The sequence below is a fragment of the Prosopis cineraria genome, unplaced genomic scaffold, assembly GCF_029017545.1.
Source record: "Prosopis cineraria cultivar Desert tree isolate PC_DT_omini unplaced genomic scaffold, ASM2901754v1 PC8, whole genome shotgun sequence".
Taxonomy (NCBI): Eukaryota; Viridiplantae; Streptophyta; class Magnoliopsida; order Fabales; family Fabaceae; genus Prosopis; species Prosopis cineraria.
This window is the reverse complement of record NW_026555339.1, coordinates 16,632,916-16,646,562: the sequence shown is the minus strand read 5'-3', so window position 1 is coordinate 16,646,562 and position 13,647 is coordinate 16,632,916. Positions and strand designations below refer to the sequence as shown.

Below are 13,647 nucleotides of genomic sequence, written 5' to 3'. Positions count from 1 at the left end.
ATGTTCTTTTCTCTACTCTGTTTTCTCAGTCTCTTTGCTCTTCTCACTAGTGCTGTTAATGTTTCTCACGATGGAAGAGCTTTCATTATTGATGGCCAACGTAGGATTCTTATTTCTGGTTCAATTCACTATCCGAGGAGCACTCCTGAGGTACATATAATCGTCTCTGAAATTTCCATCTGAAACGATACAATACAAACATAACCGTATTTGATATGCATTCGATACAACGCGTGTAACTTTTGTATTACGATTTTTTTCAACAATTTTTTTTTATTCTCTTCAAAACTTGAAAAAAAGACCTTAATATTTTTTATATTACTTCTGATTTAAAACTCAATATGCACTTATACCTATTAACAAAAAATGTTGAAAACTTATACATGCACCCTATTCTAAAATTTTGAAAATTGTCGTATCATGTATCATATCCGATACACTATCCATATCGATTCTAACAATTTGTATCATTATTATCTATTTCTCATTAAATAATTAGTATGTTTGCTTATATTATTAAAATGAGTTTTTTTATACGTGTTTGTATTGTAGATGTGGCCCGATTTGATTCAAAAAGCCAAAGAAGGAGGGCTCAATACGATTGAGACATATGTGTTTTGGAATGCTCATGAACCAGTTCGTCGTCAGTATGATTTTTCTGAGAATAACGATCTCATCAGATTTCTCAAGACCGTCGATCAGGCTGGACTTTACGCTATTCTTCGTATTGGTCCTTATGTTTGCGCTGAATGGAACTACGGGTATGTTTAATTATCTAACTCATAAGTAATTTGCCGTTTTTTCCTTTATTATTTTCAGTTTCAATGTTATAATTCTTAATTGTTTATTTTGGGACTGTCAATTTTTTAGGGGTTTCCCTGTGTGGTTGCATAATTTACCTGGTATTGAGATGAGGACGGCAAATAAAGTGTTCATGGTAAAATTAATTATTCTTCTTTTTTCTTTTAACTTTATATGATTTTTTATATATCACCATAACAAAATTAATCATACATTGTTTTTATTTGGTTTCACAGAATGAGATGCAAAATTTCACTACTTTGATCGTAAATAAGATCACAGAAGAGAAACTTCTTGCTTCTCAAGGGGGTCCCATAATTATCGCGCAGGTACAATGTAGTTTATGAGTTGATTTTTTAAAAAAAAATTTACAAAATTATAATTCCAATATAATTTGTTCAATTATTTTTTCTCTCATTAACAGATAGAAAATGAGTTTGGGAATGTGATGGATCCTTATGGAGATGCTGGAAAGGTGTACTTAGATTGGTGTGCTGCAATGGCAGAGTCTTACGACATTGGAATTCCATGGATCATGTGCCAACAAAGCGATGCTCCTCAACCAATGGTAAACTGAATGAATTAATTAATTCAAATGTATACATTTTTCCCCAAATTTTCATATTAATGATCCTTTTCTAATCATATTTTAAATTGATTTCCTTTAACAGATCAACACGTGTAATGGTTATTACTGTGACCAGTTCACACCCAACAATCCCAACAGTCCTAAGGTTTGGACTGAGAATTGGGTAGGATGGTAAGTTCAAAATCAGTTTGTTTTCTTTATTTTTTGTTGACTAGTGATTAATTATTTATATTTTTCATAATTACAATTTCCATGGTGGTAATTAAAGGTTCAAAAGCTGGGGTGGCCAAGATCCTCATAGAACAGCTGAAGATGTTGCCTATGGTGTGGCTAGATTCTACCAAACTGGTGGAACCTTACAAAACTACTACATGGTAAATTGCATTTACATTTAAATGTATCAAAACAAATTTTATATCACCTCTAAGATTTTGACCCATTAAATATTGTGTTTGTTACAGTATCATGGTGGAACCAACTTTGGTAGAACTGCTGGTGGTCCATACATTACAACCTCGTATGACTACGATGCTCCTCTTGATGAATTTGGTACGAACATTACATCAATTTAATTTTTTTTTCCCGGTTCAATATAACTTTCAATGAATGTGATACAATTAATCTGACTTTTTGATTCGAATATTTGCAGGAAACATTGCTCAACCAAAATGGGGCCATCTCAAGAAACTTCACGAAGTTTTGAAATCAATTGAGAAAAACCTTGTATATGGCAATGTCACTGAAATTGATCTTGGCAATTATGTCAAGGTAATAAATAAATTTAGAATTATATATGTATATCCTCATTGTAGTACGGTTAATCATGTTTGATGTTGAAAATGTTGTAGGCCACTGTGTATGCTACAAATGGATCTTCAAGTGTGTTCTTGAGCAATAGCAACATTACTGCTGATGCAACTTTCACATTTAATGGAAAGCAATACACTGTTCCTGCTTGGTCTGTTAGCATTCTTCCAGATGGTGAAACTGAAGAGTATAACACCGCAAAAGTGAGATTTTTTTTTTTTAATGAAATTCGAATTTAATTTATCTCAGGTTATCCACGGACCTAACCCGCGATAAACTTGGGTCAACCAATAGAGACTATTGTTCAATCAGACCCAAACAAGGGTTCAAATTAATGAACTAGATTGTTGGATCGGGCAAAAAACCAAACCCAAGTAAACCCTAATTTTGCCTTATATGAATGTGTCTTATCGACAATGAATCTAATATGTATGTGTTTGTGGTTAATTAGATTAATGTTCAAACCTCTGTGAATGAACATTGGCCAAATGAAGCCGAGAAGCAACCTGAATCATTGAAGTGGTTTTGGAGGCCTGAGAATATTCATGCTGCTCTTAAAGGCAAATCTCATTCTTCTGCCAAAAAGCTCATTGATCAAAAGGAAGTCACTAATGATGTTAGTGACTATCTTTGGTACATCAGTAGGTAGTTAATCATACTCACTTGATCACTCTTTCTTTCTCTTGATTTAATCTCTCTTTATTGTTCCAAGCGCGAATGTCTAACAATTTTTTTCCTTCTTTGAAAAAGCCTTCATCTTGACAAAGATGATCCTGTTTGGAGCAATGATATGTCTCTAAGAGTTAACACAAGTGGCGAAGTAATTCATGCATATCTCAATGGACACCATATTGGTAAGAATTAAAGAACATTATCGTATGCTACTTTATTTACTCATAAATTAAATATAATCATTTTAATTATTAACATCATATGTGTATCTTTGTTGATGGATATAGGAACCCATTGGAATGCATATGGCATTCTTAATGACAAGGTTGAATTTAAGATTAAGTTGAAACGTGGAAACAATGTCATCAGTTTGCTTAGTGTCACTACTGGGCTACAGGTATCATCATATTATGTTTATGCAAGTTTGTATATTGAACCAATTATATGTTTCATTGATGTATAATAGCATAACTCTTTTGCTTGAACAGAATTATGGGTCATTTTTTGACACATGGCATACCGGTCTAGTTGGACCGATTCAGGTGATTGGAAGAAAGGGGGACGAGACAATCATCAAGGATTTGTCTTCTCACAAGTGGCATTATAGAATTGGGTTGGATGGTTGGGATAAAAAGTTCTTTAGTGGAGAGTCATTTTCTAATACTAAATGGGCATCAGACCAATTACCCTCAAACAAAAGCTTCACTTGGTATAAGGTATACTTGATAATTTTAAGTTTGTTATTCTTTTGCTATACCCAATAATCCAAATATACAGAAGCTGACTTATCTATAATGTTTTAATTAATTAAATATGTTAGACCACATTCAAAGCTCCTCTTGGAAATGACCCAGTGGTGGTGGATTTGGAAGGACTTGGAAAAGGGTTTGCTTGGGTTAATGGTCATAACATTGGTCGCTACTGGCCTGCCTACTTGGCTGCTGAAGATGGTTGCAGTACTGATCCTTGTGACTATCGTGGTGAATATTCTGCCACAAAATGTATTTACAACTGTGGAAAGCCTACACAAAAATGGTTAGTTAATTAAATATTTTTTCCTTTTAAATATATTTAAATTCCTTACCGTCCATATCTAATTTGAACAATCCGTATCATATTTTACCTAATTAAATATATTTCTTTTAGGTATCATGTCCCTCGATCGTTCCTTAGAGACGGTGACAATACCTTGGTCTTGTTGGAAGAGATGGGTGGAAATCCATCATATGTGAATTTTCGAACGGTTAGTGTTGGAACTGCTTGTGGAAATGCCTATGAGAGCCACACATTGGAACTATCTTGCCAGAGTCGTCCAATTTCTGCCATTAAATTTGCCAGTTTTGGAAATCCTCAAGGCACATGTGGTTCATTCTATAAAGGAACTTGTGAAAGCAACAATGACTCCTTGGCAATTATAGAAAAAGTAATCTCTTTATTTGACGCAAATTCTATATTACATATTTTATGCATTCTTAAGATACATTCAGTGATTTCATTGACTAATTAATTAATCTTAATTTTCTTTAAATTTTGCAGATGTGTGTGGGCAAGGAGACATGCTCTATTGATATATCAGAGAAGACATTTGGGTCAACAAATTGTGGAAATATTACTAAGAGGCTTGCGGTGGAGGCAGTTTGCTAGAAAGTCTAGTTTATTCATAGAAAAATTTAGGCTCTGCTTATCAATTATGTTTTAGTAGTAATTTTTAGGTTAGTTTTTATTATTATTTGAATTTCCTTTTTTTTTTGTTTTTTTAAAAGATTGATACATCGATCCCAATTAATCTTTTGAGACTTTTTTAAATAATATAACAGTTATACTAGTATTATATTTATATTTAATTCTCTCTCTAATGTGGGTATATAATTTGTTGTTATGATAATTATTTTCCAAGAGAAAGCAACGAAAATATTCTCAAACTATATATGATTCCACATCAAGAAATTGTCTGCTCAAGAACAGGCTATGATACAGTAAATTCCATATGGTCATCAAAATAGTTTGATGCTTTGCCTTTGATTGGATGATGGACTTTAGTCTATTATTAATATTACCATCTTATTGGTTGATTTAATTGAATAATTTTCCTAATTGGTTAATAGGATTCACCTTATTTTTTTTCATTGTCAATTTATTTTAGTTGACATTTTATACTAAAGCAGGAGCATTAAATTTCATTTCAATTTTTTTCTGAGTCATCTATCACTTAGCGTTAACATGTACTATTTCCCAGTATCTTCGCAGCATCTCTCAGTACTCTATCTTCAAGATTTAAATTTCTAATATGAATTTTCTTTAAATCTACTTCTTCATATGTCCTAATCGATCATTGATCAGCCGTGTGGCTCCTCAATGGGTCTCTTGCTGACGGTGGTGGACAGCTGAAACTAAATCATATGATGTTGCATTACTTTTTTTCTTCTTCGCTGAAACTCATGAATGAGTATGCCGATCCTTTTCTTTGACTCCTGGTTTTTCTTGGATGAATGAAGACAGATAAATATAAAAGCTCAGTTAATGGATGATGATCAAATATTAGAAGTGAATTACGTACTGCAGAAATCTACTAGATCAAACATTTGGGAGGCTTAATTTCTACGACAAGTTCGAAAGAAATATTTGAAAAGAAAAGAAGTAGCAAAGTCCCATGAGATGAATCTTATAGCCAATCTTATAGAGAGAATCTTCTTCTTCGCCTTCTTCGCCGTCTCCTTCTTCTTGTCTTCTCCATGATCAGCACCAATAATCACTCTCGTACTTCTTTCTGCTTCTCGTTCTCTCACAGGCTCATCAGTAAGCCCTATTTTTGTTTCTGCTGCTTCTTGATCTTCTTTCGCAGGCTCATCATCAGTAGTAATAATCCCTCTTATTCTTTCTGTTTCTTGTTCTTTCACAGGCTCATTAGTAAGCCCTTTTGTGCTTTCTGCCTTTGCTTCTTCTTCCACAGCCTCATTGTCATGTACTTCAAGCTTCAGAAGTTTTCGACGTTGAGACAGTTTGTTCAGGAAAGAAAAGAATAGAAAAGGAAGAGATAAACTCAAATTGTTATTAATAAGCCTCCAGAAAGTCCTAATAGTACACGATAATAAAGAACAATAATCTAACACAGTAGCAGAAGGTGAAGGAAATCTACCACATCAGGAAGTAAATCACCAGACAATTCCAGATTCATCTTCTTGTTATCCTCCTCCTTTGTCATTCTCCAGGTCTCTCTCGTTCTTTCTTCTTTTTCTTCTCCTGCTGCCACAGGCTCATCAGTAAGACCTCCGGTTCTTTCTGCTTCTTCTTCTTCTCTCACAGACTCGTCATGATTATTAAGTTGTTTCGTTCTTTCTTCTTCTTTTTCATCAGAAACGGGAACTGGCATGTTGTTAGAATCCTCACTCGAATCAGCAGCCTCGCCTCCTGAGATCACTTCGCTCTTTTTGTCTTTTTCGGTGCATGATGATGATGTTGGGATCTCCATTGAAACGAAAATTGATAAAATAAGAGAAAAGTAGAGGAACTCGAGAAGAAGGCGAGTGAGCTAGTGATTAGTGTGAGGTTTATATAAAGAAGATAGAGATCAGTTTGTAGGAATCTTTATTTTGTATCAAGAAAGAATATACCGTGCAGGGTTCAGGCCACTGCCATCTCTAGCCGATTCAGTTATACCGTTTGTTTTGTGACTAATTACACTAATAATTGCAGCAAAAAGAAAAATAATTAATTGCCCACGCAAAATTCCTAAAATTATAGTAAAATTATTTTATTGAAATGAACAACGTGCTCAAAGAACTTGGGTTGTTTTACAGTTAAATATGCATGAGGAAGAAGATGATGGCCAAAAAAAAAAAAGGGATCTGGATCTCTCACTTGGTGAGTGTCTACATGGCAGCCTTAGGATTTTATCAACGTTTGAAAATTCATCCTTAATAAAACCGTGATATAAAGCGTGGTTTTATGAAAATAAATTTCAACCATTTCTCTGTGACCATACAAACCATTAGATTAAGGTACAAGGCACAACAAAACTTAGAATTGTGATTTGGTGTTCTCTTTGTATCTTGTGCCTACGTTTTCATATACAGTTGTTCAATTAAATCAATGACTTCTATAGTGCCATGCGAGACATTTATTGAATGAGAGGATTTGGAACATTTATTGAATGCTTTTTTTTTTTTAAAGGAAAACATAAAGAGTAGGCTCCATCAACAGTAGAGATTATTTTTCCCAAGGTACAGAAGGCAAATGATAGACCTCTTCCGACTAAATTACTACATACTCAAAAGTTGAAATTTGAGCTCCAACCACTTGCTTAAGTGACAAGAGTCTTTATTAAGTTGGTGTGAGTGGTAAGGGCTCTTGTTACTTAAACAAGTGATTGGAAGTTTGAATATTAACTTTTGTGTATTTTGTTAATAGAAGTTGGGAACAAATTTCTTTATAGTGATGCTGGGAAGATGATGAAAACTGCAGAATATATCTTATCTGCTCTTATTCCACTGAAAATTTTTAAACATGAAAAGACTAGCCATCATAGATTTCAAGCTAATCTAAGGATGAAGCACAATAAGAGACCTAAGGCCAAATATAGGAAATATCATGTAATCATTGAAGCCTGCCTTCAGGAAAAGTTGCTTCCATTCTTCTTCAGATCTTGCTTTTGAATTAAGATCAGCTGTCAAAATTATGTTGATTAAGAGCTTTGTTTCTAGCCATTCATGCTGGTCATGATTTTCATTCAGCACCATATCTATGATGAAAACTTTTCCTTCGTTTCCTTTGCTTGAGATAGCTTCCTTAGCATTTTTAAGTATCTTCATGCAATCCTCATCACCCCAGTCAAGTAAGACCCACTGTAAAAATTAAAATAGTAAGAAAAATATACAATAAATAATTTAACATGTATCCCTAGTGGTTCATTTTTTAATATTATAACAATAATATGCAATTTATAATGTTTAGCTACTTAACATTAATTGTACGAGATTGTAATAAAAGCCGACTTTTTTAAAATAATTTGCTTCAAATAAATTTATGTATATACTCCCTCCAGACTTTATTCTAAGGCATTTTCTAGAAAAAATTTTTTGTCCTTAATATAAGGCACTTAAGGGGTATATATTAATTACATTTTCTGAATATTACTCTTTTTTAAACTCATTAATTATGAGAGATAATCTAATGCAAATTTTTTAAATTTTTTTCATTTAAATAAATGTAAAATTAAAAGTTTATTCTATTTTCAGACAAAATTAATGAGTTAACCACATCTTCTTAAATCCGGTAAGGTAGTTAGAGATGCCTTAAAATAGATATTAGAGAGAGTATATGTCAAATAAAATTCATATCTAAGAATAACATATTTGATCTGAAAGAGAAAAAAAATGGAGATTTATGGATTTAAGTGGCTTAATGATTTTGTAGTTATATATATACATACCTTAATCAGCACTGCATCAGCATGAGGGATGGATTTGAGCATGTCCCCACCAACAAAACTCAAATTGGTGTTGCCAGATAAGTTTGAAACAACCTCCGGAAGATCAAGCACTGTGTAATTCAACTTTGGGAATGCTTCACAAATAATCTTAGCAGTGGTTCCATCTCCACCACCAACATCAACAACAGAACCCAATCCATCAAAAACAGATTCCAAGTTTCTGATCAGTGCCAGTTTCATGAATCTAGAATCACTAGCCATTGCTTCTTGCATAAATGCCATATCTGCTGGGTTTTGCTTCAGCAATTCATAAGGGGTTACACCAAATATTGTCTCTCTCAATGTGTTTTCCTTCCCACGAACCCATTTATCCAAGTGATGATGTGTATCAATTAAAGTAGGGTCAACTGCCAACAAAACCATTGGAGATAAACAATGGTCTGTGCTACTCACAAGAAGTTGTGATGCAGAAGTGAGATCATATGCTTCATCACTTTCTTCTTCTTCATTGTTGTTGCTTTTGATGATAGTGAAGATGCCATTGAGAGCCAGCAAGCGCATGAGCCCTTTCACAAGATAGCTTTAGAGGATGGAATACTGAGAGCTGACACCAACTGAGAAAGAGTGATGGGTTTTCCATGCTTGTGGATTATGTCTGGTATTTGAAGCTCAATGGCACACTTGAGAGATAAAGAAGGTATCCAAAGATACATGACCTTGTACAATTGGGCTTGGCCATTAAACAGCTCACTGATTTTGTTTCCAATTTCATCCATGGATGGAGAAGATGGAATTGCCAAATGAATTGTTGAGTTTTGATTCTTCATATCCAATTTGTGGAACTATTTATATACAGAAGTTTCAGTTCTTTATGGGGAATTGTGTTTTTGCAAAGTGTAAATATTTATTCATGTAATTAATTTTTAAGTGAATTGCTCAGATTTCGTTCATATATACAATCAGTTTGCTGCATATTCTTGGGAATTTTTTTTTTTTTTTGCCAGTATTATAAGATGAATCTAAACTTTTGTCCACAAGTTATGCAAAGTGTCCGTGTCATTGTATATGAGCGCTTTTAATTAAAACAGGAATAAAGTCTCTTTGAAAGTGAGGAAAATGACAGTTTCTAGATGTTTATCTTTTTTTTTTTTTTTTGCAAGTTTGTTTTCCAGTTTTGAGCCCTCAAACACTCAAAGTCTTCAAGGAAAGCTTCAAACTTCATTCTGCTCTTATTTTCTTCAGAATTAAACAGAATATTCTTGAGATTTAATTTGTTGAGATGATCCGAAGTTGAGTGTTGGTAATCTGACATGTTTGAGTTGTTGTTTGATTCATATATATTTGGGGAGTTAAATGAAATTTGTTTTTGGTTCTTCAATGAATTTAAACAATTGGAAATATAAATCTCACATTTTGGTTCAAACCCTAAGTTGTAAGAAGGGGGATTAATATCTCTTAATTAAGACTTAATTGAGGGGATCCAAATCCTATTCCTTTAAGATGCTTTTTGCTTTCATTAAATAGTTAAAATGAAGAAAAATTGTTCTCTTTGTATTCTATTTTGAGATCGATAGGTTTTATTAAATTAATTCACAGTTATACCAATAAAAGTTGATCTACTTGATAAGGAATTGGCCCATAATCTATAAAGTTATGAGATCAAGTCCATGTGAGGACTTTGTTTGTAGATAATTGCAAGTACATCCATAAGCATTCATTTTTTTGTTTTTAAAAACTACTCCCTCCATTTTAAATTATAAGATACTTTTAGACAAAATTTTATATATTAATAGACCTTATTAAACCTTAAAAACCTTATTTTTTCAAACAAAATTATGAATTTTTAAAAATATTCTTCATTTAATGACCTTAAATCTATACTTAATTAGTATTAAATAGAGAGAGAAAGGCTAATATTGGAATAAGTTTATTTAATGAAACTTTAATCATCTCAAAGCATCTCATATTTTAGGATAGCAAATCTCCACCAAAAGTGCCTTTTAATTTGAGATTGAGAGAGTATTTTGCAATATAGTTTTTAAAATTTTATTTTGAAATAAAACAAAAGGAAAATCCATTTAATTGTGTTAATGTAAAAAAAGTTTTAGAGGTAAAAAATTGGCCTAGAGTGATGGTCACCCGTAGTTAAGGGTGGCTAGTGATAGTAATTGATCAAGATAATTTTAGTTTTTGATAATCAAATGTAATGTATTTTGAGAAAAAAAATGAAAATAATTTTAAAATGTTACTGTTTTTTATTTTAAAAACAAAAAAATAGAAAAATTTAGAAACAATTAAATTCAAAACACTTATTCAAACCATTTTTTATTTTTTTGTTTTTAAAAACAAAGAATTATTTTTTAAAAAAAGAAACAAAACAAGCCTTATTTTTGGAAATTTCTTCTCCTAGTTTTCTCTTTTCTTTATTTTCTCCTCACTTTTCCTCTCATTAAAATCAATTGCCCAAGGGAAAACAATGATAAAAAAGGTCTTTTTCCTCTAGTTTTCTCCCCTAATTTCCCCCCTCTATATTTTCTTCACATTCCAAATAAAGCCTTACTAAGTGAAAATAATATTTTATTAAAATTTTATTTGTCTCCGAGTTTTCTTTCCTTCCTAATTTCCTTCCCGGTTAAAGTTTTAGGTCTAGTCAGGTTAAGCCATGTGCAAAGTAGGCCCAACCTAGGCCATGTGACATGCAAGTGGTTTGATGCACGCCCTTGTAAATTTTGACCTTGACTCTTGAGATTATTATGTTTTTTTTTTCTTTTGTTTCGAGAAATCAGACATTAAACTTATGAAATATTTTATTCTCCTTTTAATTTTATTTTTTAAAAGAATCTATTACGGATACAGCACCCTTTCCTATGCCATTTCAAAGTCAAGAACCAACAGTTGTGCGATAGAAACTGACAAAGATAATCAAATTAAGAAGATTGTTCAACACGTGAAGGATTATTGCATGGATGGTTTTGAATTTGATTTTGTCCTAATGCTGAGCATGATTGAGTAAATTAAATGAAAGAAAAAGAGGCATTAAGCACATTTTTTATGTAAGTATTATTTTTTTATAAGTAGAATAAGGTGTAATTTTCACTAACAATAGAGATTATCTCTTTCAAAATATTGTGAGCAAAGGTTAGACATCTCTCAACTAAGGAAACCAGCGTCAGTGTTTATCATACAGATGAGTACCGAGAGCTTATTTCCTTTAGACCATTCAAATATAATATACATGATCCAAATTTATAACTTTTATTTTTATTTTTAAAAAATATTTAAATGAATACTTCTAAAATATAGACACTTTATTAACTGTTAGCTTTTCCAAATAAATAATTTTATTTAAAAAACCCACTGAAAACTGTAAATGTAGAATATGAAAATTATATCTAAACAGTTTAAAAATAATAAACTCTCAGTGCTTACTCATATGATAAGCAGTAAAACTGGTTCTCCCGAGAAAGTTGGTACATACACAAGGTACTATTGTCGAGAAAGTTGATACATACACAAGGTACTATTGTCATTATGAAAGTATAGTCACTTTTCTATTCATTTAAATATATTCTCTTCATTTAAATCCTTACTACTAATGTGAGGGCTTAATTGATGTGCGATCTATAAACATCTCTATATATTAAAAATATATTCTCTTCACTATTCTACTCTTTCCCTTTTTTTTTTTACTTATTTCAAATTTTTTCCTCCCATTTTTCTCCTAATTTCAAAGAAAACATAACAGAAAAAAACAAAAAACAAAAATCAATCATGGTCCAACGACCTGTTTACCAATAAATTATTCTTTTTTTAAAAATAAAAAGACTGGACTATTGTGACCATGTGGACGATGATGAATTATTATATCTTTTTTTGTCCTTTTATATTGGTGATTGATTTGATTCCCTTTGATTAATTTAATTTTGTTTTGTGTGTGTGTGTGTGTGTGTGGTTAGAGTATGTAATATCGATGAAATAACCTTTTTATTAAAATTAAGTGTTTGCAGGAAATTATATTTATCAACTCGATTGGATATTTTACACAAATTTTAATGCATCATTATATAAATAAAATTGTTGATATATAGTTCCATGTTATAATTTATTAATTAAATTTTTTTTAGCAATTAAATTTAAGGAGCAATAAAGTCAAATATAAAGGATACTAACATTTGCATGGAGATCGTGAGATAAAATAACTAAAACAAACAGAGACATGTAATCAACTGTGTTTAAAAATGTTAACAAATCATATTTAATGTGTATAACTTGATGGTTTTTCTTACTATATGGGATACAATTAATATGGAAAATCACTTCCAAAATTTATTCTTAATTTTCCCATCTTGTTAAGAAATAAATTCGGGATCAATATATAAACATAAAAAAAAAAAAACACACACACACACACACACACAGACGCTAAATTCAATCACCTTGTTTTTAAGTCAAACTTTCATATGAATTAATGTCGGGTAATGTATAATGAAACAAGTTGATCTTTTCCTTTAAAACTTTATGAGAAACTAAATATCTTTCCCATACAATACACATTCCAAAGCTTATTGAAATATCCATGTACAAAACATTGGAAGAAGAATGAAAATAAGATCTCATTCTATCTCGTGTCTTCACATGTTTCAACAAATGTTTGAAAAGTTGATAACTCGTCCAAAAGTCTCATTAATTTATTATTCTAAAATTTATTATTATTTTTTTGATACAATGGCATTTTGGCAAGAGCATATGCGATTTTAAACTTATTTTTTTGTGTATTTTCACCACTAAACTTTTAAAATTGTGGCAATCTTCTTCTTACTATTAACTTTAATTATTAGTTGATTAGAAAATTATAAAAAATGACCTCAAATATTATAGAAAGAGATCAAAAGAATTACAAAAATATGATCAAAAAATTATAGGAAATGACTAAAAAAATAGAATTTATAACTTTTTGTCCTCATATGTGATTCTTTTTCTCTTTTTCTATATTTTTTTATGTTTTTTTTTTGTAATTTTTTAATCAATTAACAATCAGAGTTAATGGCAGGAGAGATTACCACAATTTTAAATGTTTATGAATAATAATGCACAAAAAACGAGTTCAAAATATCATATAATCATGGATCTATAGTTTAAGGGGTTAAATTATCATTTTAACCTTTTTTTTTATAAAAAAAAATGACAACTCATAAAAGAACTACGAGCCAGAAAGAAATAATGTCAGCTATATCCCAATCATGTGGACGATGGCATCGAAGTCTGGGTCCCATGTCTCACAAGCAAAACAGTATCCTTGTCATTCTCCATCGATCTTTATATAATTCTTTTCAGCTCCTCTTTATCATCA

The 13,647-nt window shown here is 31.4% G+C and overlaps 3 protein-coding genes across 3 annotated transcripts; 1 reads left to right on the top strand and 2 right to left on the bottom strand.

Annotated features, from left to right (window-relative positions):
• LOC129318938 (beta-galactosidase 15-like) lies at positions 1-4,520 on the top strand. Its single transcript, XM_054963948.1, has 17 exons — positions 1-150; positions 553-761; positions 871-937; positions 1,038-1,130; positions 1,226-1,369; positions 1,473-1,561; positions 1,659-1,764; positions 1,852-1,939; positions 2,040-2,158; positions 2,239-2,400; positions 2,649-2,842; positions 2,948-3,051; positions 3,157-3,266; positions 3,358-3,585; positions 3,690-3,904; positions 4,016-4,292; positions 4,406-4,520. Exons 1-17 carry the CDS (start codon positions 1-3, stop codon positions 4,511-4,513), a joined length of 2,463 nt encoding a protein of 820 aa, XP_054819923.1. The 3' UTR covers positions 4,514-4,520.
• Positions 4,521-5,427: 907 nt separating this feature from the next.
• On the bottom strand, positions 5,428-6,375 carry LOC129317771 (uncharacterized). The gene is made up of 2 exons (XM_054962144.1): positions 6,006-6,375; positions 5,428-5,841 (listed from the first exon to the last, which is right to left on the bottom strand). The coding sequence occupies exons 1-2, from the start codon at positions 6,336-6,338 to the stop codon at positions 5,461-5,463; spliced, it is 714 nt and encodes a 237-aa protein (XP_054818119.1). The 5' UTR covers positions 6,339-6,375; the 3' UTR covers positions 5,428-5,460.
• Positions 6,376-7,407: 1,032 nt separating this feature from the next.
• On the bottom strand, positions 7,408-9,073 carry LOC129318025 (isoflavone-7-O-methyltransferase 9-like). The gene is given in 4 exon segments (XM_054962522.1): positions 7,408-7,710; positions 8,298-8,521; positions 8,750-8,875; positions 8,878-9,073. Coding segments are annotated over 4 exon segments (849 nt in total).
• Positions 9,074-13,647: the final 4,574 nt, after the last annotated feature.